Source organism: Apis cerana, linkage group LG13, assembly GCF_029169275.1.
Source record: "Apis cerana isolate GH-2021 linkage group LG13, AcerK_1.0, whole genome shotgun sequence".
NCBI classification, from domain to species: Eukaryota; Metazoa; Arthropoda; class Insecta; order Hymenoptera; family Apidae; genus Apis; species Apis cerana.
This window is the reverse complement of record NC_083864.1, coordinates 9,089,516-9,107,206: the sequence shown is the minus strand read 5'-3', so window position 1 is coordinate 9,107,206 and position 17,691 is coordinate 9,089,516. Positions and strand designations below refer to the sequence as shown.

At 32.7% G+C, this 17,691-nt stretch overlaps 1 protein-coding gene and 1 long non-coding RNA gene across 4 annotated transcripts; one reads left to right on the top strand and one right to left on the bottom strand.

Moving 5' to 3' along the window:
- Positions 1-69: 69 nt before the first annotated feature.
- Positions 70-1,162, top strand: LOC133667201 (uncharacterized). The gene is made up of 2 exons (XR_009832458.1): positions 70-180; positions 261-1,162. It is a non-coding gene; the product is annotated as an uncharacterized LOC133667201 (long non-coding RNA).
- On the bottom strand, positions 750-17,138 carry LOC108004031 (serine-enriched protein). 3 transcript variants are annotated; one of them, XM_028669803.2, is made up of 9 exons: positions 12,705-12,905; positions 12,311-12,446; positions 11,265-11,303; positions 9,391-9,502; positions 9,107-9,264; positions 8,846-8,977; positions 8,588-8,770; positions 6,772-6,934; positions 750-6,666 (listed from the first exon to the last, which is right to left on the bottom strand). In XM_028669803.2, the coding sequence occupies exons 1-9, from the start codon at positions 12,890-12,892 to the stop codon at positions 5,519-5,521; spliced, it is 2,259 nt and encodes a 752-aa protein (XP_028525604.2). In that variant the 5' UTR covers positions 12,893-12,905; the 3' UTR covers positions 750-5,518. The 3 variants fall into 3 exon arrangements, with proteins under 3 accessions (XP_028525604.2, XP_061940063.1, XP_061940064.1); XM_062084079.1 differs by lacking the exon at positions 11,265-11,303; XM_062084080.1 differs by lacking the exon at positions 11,265-11,303 and adding an exon at positions 15,049-17,138 and having other exon boundaries at positions 4,238-6,934; positions 12,705-12,907.
- Positions 17,139-17,691: the final 553 nt, after the last annotated feature.

Sequence of the window (17,691 nt, the reverse complement as noted above, 5' to 3'; positions counted from 1 at the left end):
CACAGTTACCATTACCTGGAAAATATTTTACATTTATCCCACTACAATTATACAGTACTGTAACTATTTGCGATAAATCTCGTTGTCGCGATAAATCCGGCTAGAAAATTGCTCGTATTCGACTCGAGTGTAAAATTGCTGTCAAGCCTTTCGAACGAGTACAGCTACTTTTAACATAAAGTAACTAAATATATATTTACGATATAATAACATATTTTACCGCTTCACTTACCTTCCTACTCATGCTCATTCCGTTGCAGATTTACTTCTAATCGGCCACAACTGGATTCGTTCGAATGACGATTATCACAGGATAAAGATACCTTAAATGGATCATTAATGTCGATATCGAGAAATCAATGAAGGATTACACGATAGATCGCTCAAATTCCCGTCGATCGTTGCGTCAGACACAGTCATCAATACATCGAAAATATAATTATTCTCGCAGTACCGCTTGCCATATGTTGCTTTTAACAACGTACAAGCATAATCTCTCGAGGAAGTGGTTTTTAGAGTCGAAAGGTGCTTCTGCTTGATCTTTCACCTTCTATCTATCCGTTGAAATTCTGTTAGAGAGAATAGAAGAATGTAAATATTACTCATTTAAATGCAAGGAATTAGGAGAGGAGCTAGTTTAATTTGTGAACATTATGAAATTGAGAAGAACATATGATAAATATTTAATATATTTAGAAATTTTTTAACCAAGGATATTTAAGGATAGGATAGATTTCACGGTTCGTGGCTTCTTGACATCACGCTCTTCTCCCTTTATTTTTAACTTATTTGGCTACAGAATATCACAACATGATAGAGATCGAACTTTAGATTTGCACCGATCGTAGTATGTGTGTGTATATGTTATGCGTGTGAAACTCTCTTTCATCGATCGAATCGATATCTTTGGTCTTTTACATATTTTTGAACAAAATCTAAATGATATTTAGAAATTCTTCGAAAGAAATTGACTCGATTAAAATTTGTCCAGATCCACAAATCAGAGATATAAAATAAATGACGATAAATTTCGATTCGATCGGTCGAATTTCACGAAAAATAGGGTCGATGATAACGTCATAACGAATAGTCGGCGCCATGTTCAACAGACATATCATTTTGTTAATCTTTTTTTTCTTTTTTTTTCTTTTTTTTTTACACACACCTTAAGTACAAAACAGCAGAAGTAACGATGCGCACAGACAGACAACGATACACAGATTTAAATGGGCTACGCCACATTCATAAATATACTCTTGACACTTAATGCAACTTTTAGCCCCGTTTATACAACGCGACAATGATAAAATATTATTTTCCAGTGACCGTTTCTGGATTTAGTTTCACGATTTGATGCATGGTTCCGTTGTTCTCCTTTTTTTACGCGATTATCAATGTGCAATTTGTTGCATACCTGTTCGAGATCGAAATATCATTGAAAACTTTGTGAAAAGTTTCGTCTCGAACAATTCGAACAACTTATATTCAGTAACGGAGATAAAATTTTATGCAAGGGATGCGAATATGATGTTTTATATATGTCCATCTTTCGTTCATTATCAGTTTCTTTTCTAAATTTTAATTGTTATCTCATATATCTTTGTAATTTAAAAAGTTTTTTAAAAATTCTTTTCGTATTGGTATTGTAATTGTACGTGTTAAGTGATATTTTTGAATGATACTCGAGAAGGATGTGACGTCTATTTTGTCGATCTCTGAAACTCATTGAAAGGCTATATAAGTTTTTATAAAAAAAAAAAAGAAGAAAATGCAAAGATTATAAAAATCATTAATTGTAGTTCTTAACAGTGGAATAAATCTTGAACAAAGTTTTTCAATTAATTACATTGACGTATATTATTTTGTAAATATTCCGTCAATCACGTCAATCATTTGCAAATTAATTTTGAGTAATTTTAATTATTCTACCAAAAATAATTATATAAATCATAATTAGTAGTACTATATTTTGTATAACATATTTTAAATATAGTTACAAATTCACGAATCGCCGTGAAACAGAGAGACAATACACTCATAGATTATACAATATCTTCTATAATTTTTATCATATATATAATCCTATATATTATATATGTATATCATTTTACATTTAGCCTGAGATAGAAAGGTGTATGTATACCATACGATTAAAGTATTGTCAACAGTACGAAAGGAGAACGACGAAATCGATGCAGAATAATTCTTCTTCTATCTTCCCCTAAATTTGTTCCTCTTCTAAACAATTATTAATGTAACATGTCTACACATCACATGTTCTTCTTATATCGAGTTCGATATGAAATCGAAGTTTCTTCAAGAGATTTCTTCAAGTTTTCTTGAAATTAAGATTTGCTTTTCACCGATTGAACTTAAAATTCGTGGAGAAAATGCTTTCGGTTAATCGACAAATGTCAATTGATAAATTTAACAGATGAATTAAATTATATATTATATTTTCAACGTACATACATAATTATCATTTGAAGAAATAGTCTCGATTATACATAAAACACGAATCGCACGATAATCGCCACATTAATAATTTACATAGATACATCTGTTTCGATTCGACACGCGAGGATTGCGCATCGTTTTGCGAATCGGTAGCAACTAACTCGTTTTTCTTCGAAACAACTTCGCAAAGACACGTTCGCTCAACATGAATAAAATTATGTCAACGTTTAAATTATTCGCTTTGTACAATATTCTTTCCCCCCTGATCGCGTGAACCATGGACACAGCATTCGGCGAATCAATGAGTCGTCGTTCTGCTTTGTACCAATGCTGAGTATTACATCAACAACGTTCAATAGATACTCTTCTTTGTCTTTTTCTTTTTTTCTTTTTTTCTTTTTTTTCCTTAAACAATTAGCTTAAACGCGGCAGTTAGGAAGAAGAATGTTAACAGGAAGAAATTGAATAATTTTCTCTCTCTCTCTCTCTCTCTCTCTCTCTCTCTCTCTCTGATAAATTGTATACATATTTTTAGAAAAAAGTATGAAAGTGTAATTTAGAATATATATGTGTGTATATTTTTCTTTTTAGTTGGAAATTGAAATATTTTCGTAGAAAATGATTTTTTCGATATTCGTACGAAAATGAAAATATAACGTTAATTATTTCGTGTGATTATTTCATTAGTTTATTTATTATTGTTATTATTGAGTGTCGAGAGTAAGAAAATTATTACAGTTACAATTTTTAAAAAAATAATATAATTCGTGTGTTTGTAATTTTAATAAATGAAATATAAGAGAGTGTTAAGTGGGGGTTAAATAAGAGAAATAATTTCGAAATTATTATCGAGAACACTTTTCCTCCCGCTGCATGATAAACGTTACTTAATTATTATTTTATATATATTCACAGTTTCATAAACATATTTTCGTTGCAAGAATGCAAGTGGATGCGAGTCACGATTAAAGAGCTTCACAGTCGTGTAAAATTATTCATGCATCAGCAATGATATTATCAATCGTAATCGTGACGAAAAGTAATAATATAACCTCAAAATTATCAACGAGATCTTACGAATTTTAATTATGTGAAAAAAGACAAATAAATAATTTTTACATTAATATAATAATATAATAAGATTCAATAATAGAGAAATTTTTAATAGATTTAATAAATAAAACCTGACGAGTCTATAAATTGAATTTTGTACGAAAGTTAAAATATAATTCTTGTCAAGTTTTTCATTTTAAAAAATGCTGATTTTCGAAAGTCTGAAGCATGAAAATAAAATTGGAATAGCAACGGAGATACGATATTTTTCGTAGAAATCGTTTGTCATTGTCAAATCATCGACCACAGCTCTCGAACACCTTGCATCTCAAAAACGATATTTCTTCTTTGATACAAATCGTTATATATTAATATTATATTATTGTATGCATACGTAATATGTAATATATTTTCAATTTTTACAATTCCTTCAGTGAATATGATAAAATTTAACAATAACGTTATTTTCTTTTTACTTTTACTGTTGCTTTTTTTTCTTTTACAAGTAAATTGATTCACGTATGCATACATTTTCTATTTTTCTGATAAAATCTTTTTTTTTTTAATTCTTAACGATCGATAATTTTTATTGTGACATTTTCAATTTTTATCGTAATACTTGCTATACTATAGAATGGACCATATAACACGAATATTATAATTTATTTCCGCTATATGTGCATTTTGATAAAAATTTTCTTGTCACAAATAATACGATAACGAAGGATAATTTTTTGTAATTTTTATTTTACAGTAAATTTTTAATATTATTTACATTTTTTTTTACGTATACTTCAATAATTATTATCCATCACTAATAAACGAAGATGATCTTACTCGAAGCAAAGACATATATCTTCAAAATTAATTTTGAATCTTCTTTAAAAACATCATATATGATAGAAAAAAAAAATTGTTATTCGCTAATCATAAAAATGATTGAGAAATGATTAACGTTAGATGGTCCAATTTTGCGAACAGAATAGAAAAACAGATTTTTTTTCTTCGAATGATCGAAATGGATGTTCGAGATGCTTGGCGTAAAATATATTTCAGACAGTCTATCGCTTTATAACAGCCGTTATAGGGAATAAAAAAAAAAATTCGAGACTGAGAGCAATAATAAGTTATTATGAAGTTACTTGATTCACAGGAAAGCGAGGAGTTTGATTGATGTCGACGAAACTCGTGTTCTTTCATTACTGGCGTGACACCGCGTAATTGATAATGATTAGATTGAAGAAATGGTCGGGGAATTCAGAGACAGGCAGCGTATGTAAATTATTGTATATAAGTAGTCGTTAACGTGTCAGTTGTAAAATTAACACTCGTAAAATCGGTGTCGATAACAGTTACGTTTCATGTTGATACACCGCTCGAAGCAATCGGAGAATTATTTTGCCAGTTTCCCGGATAATTCCCTAGGATAAATCAATCGTTCGAATCGTAAATGATACCGTAAATGATACTTTAACAATGGAAATTTTATTAGAGGTAAATAGATTCGAGCGTATAATTTTCTGACAATTTCTTTTTGAGCAGCGGAACTCATAATTCTCCGGTTGAATTTAGAGATCTCACAGACACTGTACAAATTATAAATACCCTTAAAATAATAACGATATATCGCAATAAGATTTAATTGTATTCTATTAAATCATTTCAACAATGAGCACGTATCTTATCTACATACAGACATTCGGTCTGAATTTAACAACCATCATGAGTGAACATCTCTTTACACTTATCTTAAATATCTGTGTATAATACAACGATAAAAAATTATATTAATGCATATTAAAAAAAAAGAGAGAGGAAAAAAAATGATTGGCAATGATTCGTTACACGTAAAGTGAAAATTTTTTCATGAGATAAAAATTATTTAAACGATATGAAGAATGATAGTCATACCTTGGAATAATCTTCTTTCTCGAAAATAATCAATTAATTATAAACTTTAATTGCAGTGGCAAATCGAAAAAAGAGGACATTGAGAAACAAGAATCATTCAAAATTTGTGCGTTTTGAACAACCAAACTAAATTGGCTCTGCCTTCCTGTCTCACAACTATCTTTATGTAGAAACCAGTTACGCCATCTGCAAGTTGTGATTGTTGAAGTTGCTGTTCGCGCTTCGGCGATTCAGCTTCGTGCATCCTAATCTCCACTCTTCCCTCCTTCCTCTTCCTCCCTCTTTTTCGCTCCGTTGTCTGTCTTTGTTCCAACTTCTTCTCCGCTTCAGGTTTTCGACCCTCTATCTGCAATTGCAATTGCTGGAATTGTCTGCTCTCCCATTGATCCTCGTATCTTCTTTCCTCTATCTGTTGTTGCAACGCTTCCTCCTGCATCCTCAACATTACTTCCTGCTGCGACGTCCAATGGGCCTTCAATTCCTCCAGCTGTAATTGCATCTTCTTTTCTTCTCGAATTCTTCGTTGCTCCTCTTCCTTTTGTTGTTTCAACAACTCTTCCTGCTCTCGTTTTTCTTCTTCCACTTGTCCATCCAATTTTTCTTCTTCCTTTGGTTCAATTGCTTCTTCTCGAGCCCGATCTTCAATCGTTGCCACTAATCTCTGCTCCAATTCCTGCCGTTTCTCATCTTCTTCACTTTTCAATCTCTTCTGTGGAATTTCCTCTTGATCTGCCTTCTTCAGATCCTCCTCCTCTCGATATTTCTCCAAATTCTCCTTTTCTTCCTTGTCCCTCAATTCCACTTCCGATCGTTTCTTCTTCTCGTCCTCCCGCTTCGCCATATCTTCCATCTTCTTCTCTTCTTCTTCTTCCCTCCGCTTCCTCCGTTCCTCCTCCTCTTCCTTCCGCCTCTTCGACTCCTCCTCCTGCTTCTTCCTCTGCTCCTCTTCCTCTCTTTGCCTCTTCAATTCCTCCTCGGCCCTCTTCCTCTTCAACTCCTCCTCCTGCTTCTTCTTCTTCATACTCTTCTGCCTCCTCTCGAACTCCTCCTGCATCTCCTGCCTCCTCAACTCCTCCTCCTGCCTTCTGATCAGCTGTTCGTCGTGCTGCCGTTGCACCTCGTCCTGCCTCATCGATTGATACTGACTCCTCTGCTCGATCAGCCGTTGCAGATCCTCCTCTTCCTGCCTGTGTTTCTGCCACTGTTCCTGCTCCCGTATTTCCTGCTCCGCTATGCCGTATTTACCTTCAAGCGGGTGCGAGACCGCATCGTTAATAGAAATTCCCTCGCATCGAGGCTCGTCCGATACGGCCGCGATCAGTGCGGCCGTGGCCGGAGGTTAGTTGCTACCTGAATGCTGTTTCTCGTCGGACCCCTCGTATGAACCGGTCGAGCTCAGTGACGTGTTGCTCCCGAATTGGTCCTGCAACGAGGATTGCACCGACAGACTACGGTCCTGGTGCTTCACTTTGTGGGGGGAGAGCTTTCCGGGGTCGACACTGGTCGGGTCTGCCTGCAACAAACTCTCTGGTTAAGAGGCTTTCGGGATGGGGCGAAGAAAGGGTGGATGAAAGGGTGGAAGAATCGTGTCTACGTAGTTGTTCTTGCGGTTGTGATTCGGGAGGAGGGAGGTGTTTCGAGGTGCGAGATGCAACCCTTTCGTTATGGGGATATTCGTCATATTCGCAGCGCCATCTTGCTGCCGAAACTCGAAGTTGTATCTTAGTCCAATAGCAATAACTTGATAAACAAGCTTAAATTCTTTTGATTTTTAGAAGATGGATAGATTCGAAGATGGAAGAATATAGTTTTAAGTATATTTTTCTTAATTATGGTTAATATATAACGTTCCCCGTATCGAAGGGATATAAGTTTTTTCAAGTTTTCTTATTGATATATTAAATTGCGGTGGGAAGTATATTGTTATTTATCTGTTAAATGTATCGTAATAAATTTAATAGGAAAGGGGTGTTCATTTTTAAAGAATGAATTCAGGAAACATTTATTATTATTTAAAAGGAACTAACAAGAGCTAATCGAAATATACTACATGTGCAATAAGGGAAAAAGTTTTTCTTTCAACATGTGTATAAAAATATAAAATATAAAATGATACATATAATTAATAATATATTAGAGATGTGAATATGCCAAGGTTCAAAAACAAAGAGCGATACACTCTTACACTGTCCACAATGATTAATATATTCAAGATTATTAAATTTATAAGGGATACGTCAAGTGAATAATATTTTAATTATTTTATAATATTATTCTGAACAATGTAAACAGTACATCAACGTGATATATCATTAAACAGTAAAAAAAATATACATATTAATGATTAATATTAAGTGTTAAATATTAAATAAAATAATAATAAAATATCAATTATTAATAAATAATAAAGATAAAATAAAATATTTTTATCCAAGGATAAAAAAATTTCTAAATAAGAAAAACACGAATTAACATTTAATTTTTTAGATAAATTAAAAAAGAAATTTTGAAACATTCAAAAAAGAATTTTCAATATTACACACTATATCGCATATATATATACATAATGAATTTTTCAATCAAATTTTTAAACAATTTGCACTCTTTTCCGCATGCTTCGACAAAAGACACAAACAGGTATGTGTGTGTGTATATATATCAAAGGAGACAAGAAGAATCATAAATGCATATTCATACTTGAATTATTCCCGACCATAATTTCTCGTCGTTCTTGGGTTAGCTTTCTAGGGATATATAACGAAACGTTATATATCGAACGAAAAAACTTTGAACTGAGAGCATACTACTGTTACCTTCGTGGAGAATGTACATTTTTTTATCTCATTTCGCTAGAAATTCGCAAACTACAATCCTCTACACTATAAGTGCTGCTTGTAACAGTGTCAATCTTGTCAAATATCAGACTAATAATGATATTATGTATTAATTTATTTTTAATGTAATAATAATTTTGCAAAGTTCTGTCTGCGACATTCCTAATGAAAGGCATAAATGACTTTCGTATTATAGGTAAAAGTTATAGAATATCTAGGCTTCTACTCTGAATACTTGGAATTTTGATTAGTAGAAGTAGAAAGAAAAAGAGAACGAGAAGTGAGAATGTGTTAGTATTTAATTCCATTGTTATTTCTGAAACAACACGCACCTGATAGGCCAACGCGTTCACTATGATCCCCGAAGGTACCAGGCCCAGAGGGTGAACTTCCCTCATAAGCACGTTTGCAGGAATCTTGTGAAATTGAATGTACTCCAGAAAGTTGCCTATCACATCCTTCAGATCTTGATTCTGATTGCTGTCGCAGTATTTCTTGCTCCACATCAAGGCCGCCTATAAGTAATTTTGACGAACTCTTAATAACAATCCAATCTTTCAGAACTGATTTTAATCGAGTATAATATTTACTTGGAATTTAGTAAATTCATCGGCACGTAACTCTTCCCTAGCGAGGATTAAACGAACTACATGTTGAGGAAGAAGGGTGAACGAGCCTAAATTCAACACTTCGTTGCCATGTTCGTCGACAAATTCAAATACCTGTAAATAAAATACATTTGTAATATTTTTAATAATATTCTTTAAATTAATCTATTATTTTTTTTCAGAATTTTGTCGAACCAGAGAGAGAAAAGTTTCCAAAAGTTTTATACATTTTTGCGAACTCACCTTATGAACCAAAGATTTTGTACATTTGTACTGAATGTATCGTTCAGCTGACGCCAATAAAGCGCACACTGTGTCCACTGTTATACAACATTGCACAAATCCTGTGCAAGCTTTCCTCAGTTGTTCCAATCCGTAATAATCAGCTGCGTTCATCAATCCTATAAAATGGAAACGAATTATTGGTACATCAAGACGATATTTATTAATAATTGAATTATAGCCGTCAAAGAAAGAAACTTTCTTTTCAATATTATTTTAATTAACAATATTTGTAAAACACATACCCAATAATGTTCTAGGTTGCAATGTCACACATCCAGTATGAATGTATTCGATCAGCTGGCGAAACACATCAGGTTCAAATTCCTCGATGATCACTGTATGATGCTGATTCGGCTATGATTCATCAAACAAAATTTCATATTTATAACAACAAAAACATCGTATCACGATTACGAATTTGAGAATTGAAAATTCATGCTAAGCGATTATCTCTGTACGTAGTGATGGACATACTTCCAACCTGAAGATTAAACAATTCGATGATTAAATTATTTTTGCAAGACAAATTTTTGAATAATTCAAATCATCTCGTCAATGATTTCTTAATAATCAGATCGTCCATCACTGTTCGCTTAAGCATCGATGAAAAATTGAAAAATCGAGGTATTAAAATCGCAAAAATTTCATATAGGTGCACATCTTTATAGGCGAACTACTGTGCTTTTAGTTTCATGATTGCACGACGAATTGTGAGATGCAGAATCAAATCGTGCCCTCCTCTACTAAAGAGGATTATGATTGCGATCGTGCGTGTCTACAGCTATTGCAAATTTGCCTGTATATACTATATTATAAGAAAGATACGATCTTTGAAACCGTGTAGTCACTTCAAGACTTGCATGCCGATTGGAAAGAGATAGACTAGAATCACAAATGTTTCATATATATATATATATATATATATATATATATATGTTCAATTGTGTTGGATGCATTGTAATTTCTGAATAATTAATCATACACAAGGATACTAGATTGATATAACATAATATGATTGTTGTTAATTTGTTTTAATATTGCAATATTTTGTATATTTAAACAATTTAGAATATTATGTTTATTTAAAGAAAGTAATAAGATTGAAAACTTCGAAGTAATATTTTATCTCGAATAATTTTGATTCAATGATTATTTAAGAGATATTTTTAATTATCTTTGAAAAATCTAAACATAAATGTTGATTATCAATATAAAAATATCAATTTTTAGGTGTATTTATTAAAGTTATGAGCAATTGCTACACGAAGCTTGTTAGACGAAACAAGATATAGTTAGAGTGAGATAGTTATATTTTTAGTTTCAAGCCATACCACGGCATGGCGCTCCGTGTCATTCTATCTTCATCTCGCTTCATCTAACTTTAATAAATAGCTTATACTTTAATAAATAAGCTAAATTTTTGAATAAAAACTTTTCTATTTGTTTTGATCCTTAGAATCCAAATATTCCACGAATATATTAATATCCTTTGAAATTACAAATAATCCTTTCTTAAATTAAAAGATCTGATATCCAGAGATAATAAATCCATAGTCTATCTCTTTAAATATAGTAAAATATAATTTCTATATTTTTAAGTAAATAACATAGCATTAATATTGTGATAATTTAAAAGCTAAATAAATGTTATCATAACAATTTCAAATATACATAAATATTAATTAAATTCTGAATAATTTTTTTGAAATAATTAAATCGATTTTGTTAACTTCACTACTAATTACATTGATTTCACAATATCAATGCGTAAATATTCCATGCAATCGATATTCCAGGATAACTCCTTCATCGCGAGATCTCGCTCTAAAAATTCTACTATAAACCATTCATCGAGAAATAGTGAAAAAACAAGCCAATCCATCTGACCAATTCTTTAAATTATTTAGGATCGTCGTTATCCAGGATCCTTCTCGTTATTTTTATTAGAAATTACGAAAGAAAGAGAACTGAGAAAGAAAGAGAGAGTAGTTTGGCGAGCATTAGAGTGAAAGAGAAAGGCCGAGGAAAGAAATCGACAAGTAAAAAAAGAAAAAAAAAAAAGAAAAAGGAGAATCAGGATGCAAAATCGTATAGAGAAGTGGCGATATAATAATACCTCTTGTATGGGAGCCAACTGCTGCGCGAACCCTGACCGCTACACGGCACACAACAAACGCACACTTACTATTTCTATCATTTTAACGACTGTATTTGAACACGGTATGTATAAATATTTTTCAAGTTGTCAATATTTTTGTGAGATGCATAAATTTATATACAGAATATCCTATAAATAATTTTAGTACCTAAAAAATTGCAATTTCAAAGTTATTTAATCGCACACAATTATTTCAATGCGTGTATGCGATTTACTTATATTTCGATATTAAACTATGGTTATAAAATTATACAGATATTTGCTTGTATAATTGCATTGAATAATGGAGAATAATAGGGAATATTAATGAAAGAAGATATTAATGCACGACAATATTACATTATAATAAAAGAAACTTAATTACGTAGAAATTTATTACCAAGAATAAAATTGCGTGTTCAACAAAATGAAATTTTCAATAATATCTCGTTTCATATCTACGTTTTTTTCCATTATTCAATATAATGGACATAAATAGTAACATAATATAACAGAATATAAGTAGTAATATTCATTCTGTTATGACACCCGTTAAGGATATAGTTAAATATAGATGTAGCACTAAAATATTTAAAATCAATTTTCTTGAAAATATAGTCTCGCGTTAAAAAATTATATCCCATTTTTCACATCTCAATGTCCATATTTTAAATGTAAAGCATATTAAATATAAAACATATTTTCTATAACATAACCAATATCAATAGAAGAATTCATAAATCCAATGTTTTTCACTTTTAAAAATAATCGATCTAAATTAAAATTTTCAAAAATCAAAGTTTATCAATCAAATATTCAATTTTCAACATGTCAAGATATGAACATTCGTAGGTGTATTTCACTCCACGTGTAAAATGTTTCAAAGTTCACTGCCCACACTGTTGTCTGTTCGATTTGAATTTCAATTTGCTTTGACATTTCTGCCTTCGAATAGCATCGATATTGTTTATTAAAGAATAGCAAAAGTACAAATAAAGCGATGTTTCCGCAATGATTGCGATTACCTGTTGCGCTGCATTCTGCAGATTCAACAACGGTTCCGAGCTTCTCTTTAAAAACAGGCGGATTTTATTCTCTTTCGGTGCTGGCTCTTTTTTACGCTGTGGACTTGGTGCCTGGTAAAACATTTTCTGAAAAACTCTGAAAAAAAAAGAAAACGAAGAATTTGTGTGAATTTCATCATTGAATTTAAAAATTTTTTAAAATTTTTAGAAATTGAAGAATTTTCCTTGAAATCGTTGAAAAATCTAGAATTTTTAAAATTCTTTAAATTTTTCGAAGAATCGTAGACATCTCAATGATTTTTAGAATTCTCTTTGAACTTTGAGAATTTTCAAATTTGACTACTGAATGAATAAATGAGATAAATTATTATTTGAAATAATACACGATACGAACCTACTTCTGGCCGCTAAAACAGCCTTCACAGCGCAAATAGGTTCTTTGGTATCACCGACGAGGAAGGTCACGTCGCATAGTTCCGGCATACTTGCCAGAAACTTCATATCCTCGGCCAAGCCGGCTTTATTCTCGAAAATCGAATAATCCGACTCGTCGGCCACCTCTGACCCTGAAGCCTCCGGCATCGAGCTCGTATTTTCCTGAAAAAAATTTCATGTAGCCCGAATCCTATTCGAAAATCATTATTTCGATTTCGATTTCGATTTCCCTCTTAAAATGTATTTGTCAAAAAATAGAAAGAAAAAAGAGACTCAAAGAAGAGATAAAAAAAATAAACTTTTGGAACGCATTATTTGATTTGTAAGATATATATGTATAAAATGATATTTTATAAAATAAAATAAAAGTTCTAATCTAAATTAGAGCGATATAATTTAGATTTATAGGGTGTATTAAAATTGATTTAAGCTCAGAAAAATAGATGAGTTTTAAATGTTAGGTAGGATATATTTGGAAGGCTGTCTGAAAGTTTGAAGCATATTTTAAACTTTGAAGTCGATAAACAAGGCTTTATCCAACGCTTGATAGGTTTTAGTTCCGCGTACCTTGCATTTATTATATTTTATTATATTTTATTATTTATAACATTTTTTATTTTTTTATTTTTTTCTTGAATAAAATATTATAAGTAAAATCTAAAATTAAAGAATTATATTTGAATTATTTTTGAATGTTACTCGATTAATATTCCATCGCATATTAAAACGATATTTAACCATACAATTAATAATCGAATGTTTTCGAATCAGAAATTTTGCAAAAATTATTCACTGAAATTTAATTCACTGAAATTTCGTTAAATTCTCATTTAATGCTCTAAAAAATTCCAGGCATTTATCCCGGTATTTCAATATTACTAAAATTTACATATACATATGAACGAATATTGTGTGCAAATAATTAGATCAAATATCTTTTATATTAACCGATTTTTATTAATATCATTCTCATTAAACATTATCCAAAATTTCATTTTTAAGGAATCATGAAAAATTATTATTAATTTTATTATTGCAATTTTAGAAAAATTTTACCTTATATTTAATAATTATTAAATACTTTTCTAACAATATTTCATCTTCTCGAATCTTCAAAAAAGTAAATAAATTTCTCTCCAAAACAATGTTTAGAAAAAGCTAAAAAAAAAAGAGAAGAATTTATAATTAACACAACAAGCGTATGAATTCAATTGCAATTGTTTCTCTTATTTATAAATAGACAATAAATCAAAGATATATAACTTTTTTTATCGACGATTTCTCCAAGAAATACGCAGATACGAGGAGCAGTCGTTAAAGCTAAGGTTAATCGACGAATTCTCGCATGAATGGGTTTAAATGTTAACCGATACAGCGTTAAGTTGCCGAAGAAAAAGGCGACGAACACGCTTTAACGGACGAAATCCACTTTCCTTTATCCGATAGGGAAATCTGCAAGTCCGTCGATAAATCACCCCCTGACGAAAGACTTAACTACCCTTCCGTGTAACGAGACCTGTTATCTACGATGTAGTTAACCTACTTGCATCAACAGACCCGCTTAATCCACATCCCACGCCGTCAATATTATACTTTCATCCGACCTTTAACCAGTGAAAATTATTTACGCGATGTAGATATTCAGACACGTGAAATTTAATTGACATCTCGATAGATGGGGACGTGGACGAAGATTTTTAGGAAAAATAATTTTTTAATTCTGATTTTTAAATTAATATTGACTGTTAGTTGAGATTCGATGAATAATTGGAATCTTGGTAGGGATGATTTTTAGAAATTAAATATAACGACTGACTGAAAATAATAAAAAGACAAAAAATATATATATGTATTATGGAAGAATTCAAAAGCTTACTAAATTAATAAGAAAAATACGTAAATAAAAGTTCTATTATTACTTAATATAATTTCATATTGCAAGTCTCAAGGATTTTCAATTATCATAAATGTATCAAAAAATAAACGATTTAAATACAGAAAACGTGGAGAAAAACGACACAGAACAAATACAATTTTCTCTTTCTCCTAGCCACGGAAAATCATGAATATGCCACGAGAAAAGAAAAATCGGATTTTCCCTTCCACTATCTCCGATCAAGGATATCCAACAAGAATATCCACCAATACAAAGGAAAAATCGAATTTTCCACAGGGCAAGAAACAGCCTCCGCCTTCATTAAGGGGCGCGTAAATTGCATCATCTCGGCCACCAGCCAAACAACCAACCATCTCACCCCCGACCAGGAAACCGGTGCCCCACTCGGAGTCAGCTTTTAAATTACCTGTTGCTCGAATCCCGGAGCCCCCTCGCTCGCCGGCCCGCTTTTGCCTCGAAAAAACACTTTTACCTCACTTCCTCCTTTCTACGATCACGCATAATCCACCATACACGCTCGAAGATTTTCAGTCTTCCTTCTCTCACCCTACAGCATCTCTATTCTCTCTCTCTTTCTCTCTCTCTCTCTTTCACTCTCTCTATCTCTCTATCTCTCTTTCTCACGCGAAAGGAGAAGGTACTTCGATCCAATGTAGTAGAGGTTAAAAAAAAAATATATATATACACGTATATTATATGTATATATATATATATATGCGCGCAGTAGTCGCGACAAACGAAAATGAACTACTCCAGTACCGCCACCCCTCGTGCAACACTCGATAAACTGAGCAACTGTATACGGAAGTGACACGCCTCGACCACTCGACTCTTCCCCTCCGTCTCTTCTCGATACTCTCCGATACTCTCCGATGCAAAAGTGCACGCCTCCAATCTCCTTTTGGAACGAGACGAGCAAACCGTAAACTGCACACGTACACTCGCGCGCGCACACACACACGCGCGCGCGCGCGCACACGCACACGAGGGGGACGGCTGGAACAGGGTCGGTTTCGTGAATGGAAGTGGCGCGGACAAACGGCGGATAAACACTCGCACTCGGCAAAAGCCACTCGACTGCGACGAGCCTACGACGTTCCCTCGGGCCAGGCCAACCCTTTATTGCGCACTCGCGCAACCCTCGCCACCCCGATGGAGGGATGGAGGAGCAACTCGGACCTTGCTGCGCCTGTGCGACCCGTCCACGTCCTCCGAAGGACCTCTTCCTTTTCTTCCTTCTTTTTTTTTTTTCTCTCTTTTATATATGTATATATATTTTCTTTTTTCCCTCCCTTCGAAAATTTTTTCAAACGTTTTCACACGCAAAGATTGTCGAGATCGCTGATTAAGGTGGTTTCTTTGCTTTTCATATCCATATCAGGGATATGAAGATATTGAAGGCTCTTTATGGATTCTTTTCCTTTCTTCGTTCGAGGAAAAAAGGAAATTGTTTTCCATTCAGAGAGATTTTCGTTCTCTGTTTCTAGAGATTTTTAAATTTTTGAAAAAAGGAGATTGTTTGCTGAAATTAGAATTATTTTTTGAATTTTCGTTTTGTAAATTTTTGATTTTATTGTTGCTTGGCTAGCTTCGTTGGAATTTGATCGGTTTGGTTTGTTTAGTAGGTGTTAAGGTTTGATAAGTGTTTTACGAAGGTGGAGCCGATTTCGGCCACTGTTCACTCTCGATTTTTCACGTCAGTTTACAACGCGAGCAACGAAAGTGAAGGTAACGTGAACTCCAGCGTGACGAATCCGGGTCAAGCTCAAAATCTGGCTCTGTGGACCGCAACCATTCATGTCTATGGAGGAGAACGTTCGTCTCCCTCTGATCTCCCTCCTTTCCTTCTCCACTAATCAATACTAGCCAACTCCGCAACAAGTAGATATCCCGGCAGAAAGATGGAGAAAAAAACACTAGAGTTTTTCAGCTTTTTTATAAAAAGAGCTTCTATTTGAAAGCTTTTCCAACGTTGTTATCGATACAGTAAACAATTCAATTACTGTTCTGTCCATCAAGAATAACCTTTTAAGAAAATTTATCCAAATAATTCTTAAACGAAGAACGTGCAAAGTGAAACTTCTTTGGAAGATTTCATGCTTCCAAAGAAATTGTTTCTGATACCGTTTCTTTGCAAAACGAATTTTTATTTTATATATATATTTTTTTATATTACAAGTAAAGGATAGTTTGAAAATTAATTAAGTAAATGTTCCTTGTCAAAAAGTTTAAGATATAATTAAACGTTACGAATATAAATAATTTGTCAGAAAAATTCACGGGACAAATTTTTGAAAAATTTCAGAACAAATGAACAACTCTCATCGTCGGTATCCTCCCGAGAAGAGTCGTCGAGGACGCCTGCGCGAAAATAACGAACGATTTCGTTTTGGTTTCCGTGGCAGCCCTCGATAATTGGTGAATGGCTCGATAGACATACGCAATCCTTCGTAATCGTAAAACTGACTAGAAAAAAAAAAAAAAAAAAGAAAAGAAAGAAATTCCAAATATTTTCAATTCTTTTCTCATCAATCAACGTTCACGCTTATTTATTGACTTCTGGTCGTTGATCTTCAAAGTGCTCATGCCTTGCGCTTTTTATATTAGGATAATATATAGAGATTTAGTCGTGATTAATTATGTATTTAATGCAAAATATTTAGCGATTTGTTAATAATTAATAGACAGGCCAAGTGGAAACGGAAATTTACGGTCGGACTAAAATAGTTCAAGGTTAATTCGGAACTATGTCATGACCGAGTTTCATCGTAAACTCTCGATTCAATATCGTGTGCAATTACGCGGCTGGATCCGCGCTTCAAAGGAATTCATAGAGCTATAACAATGAATTGAACCGGGGACAAAGGAAAACAGAGGTTTCGGGCATTGGTTTGAAGACGAAATGAGAGAAGAATTTTCACTTCAAGTGAAGTGAAAATCTAATATCTTGTGTATAATCATTGCTACAATGATTATATATATGAGATTATATATATATTATATGAGATCATAAGAATGAAGAGAATTTTTGTGAAATATATATATTGAA

What these genes read in the sequence shown, in the direction of transcription:
- LOC108004031 (XM_028669803.2), bottom strand. Translation starts at nt 12,892, where the DNA reads ATGCCGGAGGCTTCAGGGTCAGAGGTGGCCGACGAGTCGGATTATTCG. An exon ending in TGCAGAATGCAGCGCAACAG is followed by an intron (nt 11,304 to 12,310) that starts GTAATCGCAATC and finishes TGTGCCGTGTAG; the next exon opens with CGGTCAGGGTTCGCGCAGCA. An exon ending in GCAACCTAGAACATTATTGG is followed by an intron (nt 9,265 to 9,390) that starts GTATGTGTTTTA and finishes TCCATTTTATAG; the next exon opens with GATTGATGAACGCAGCTGAT.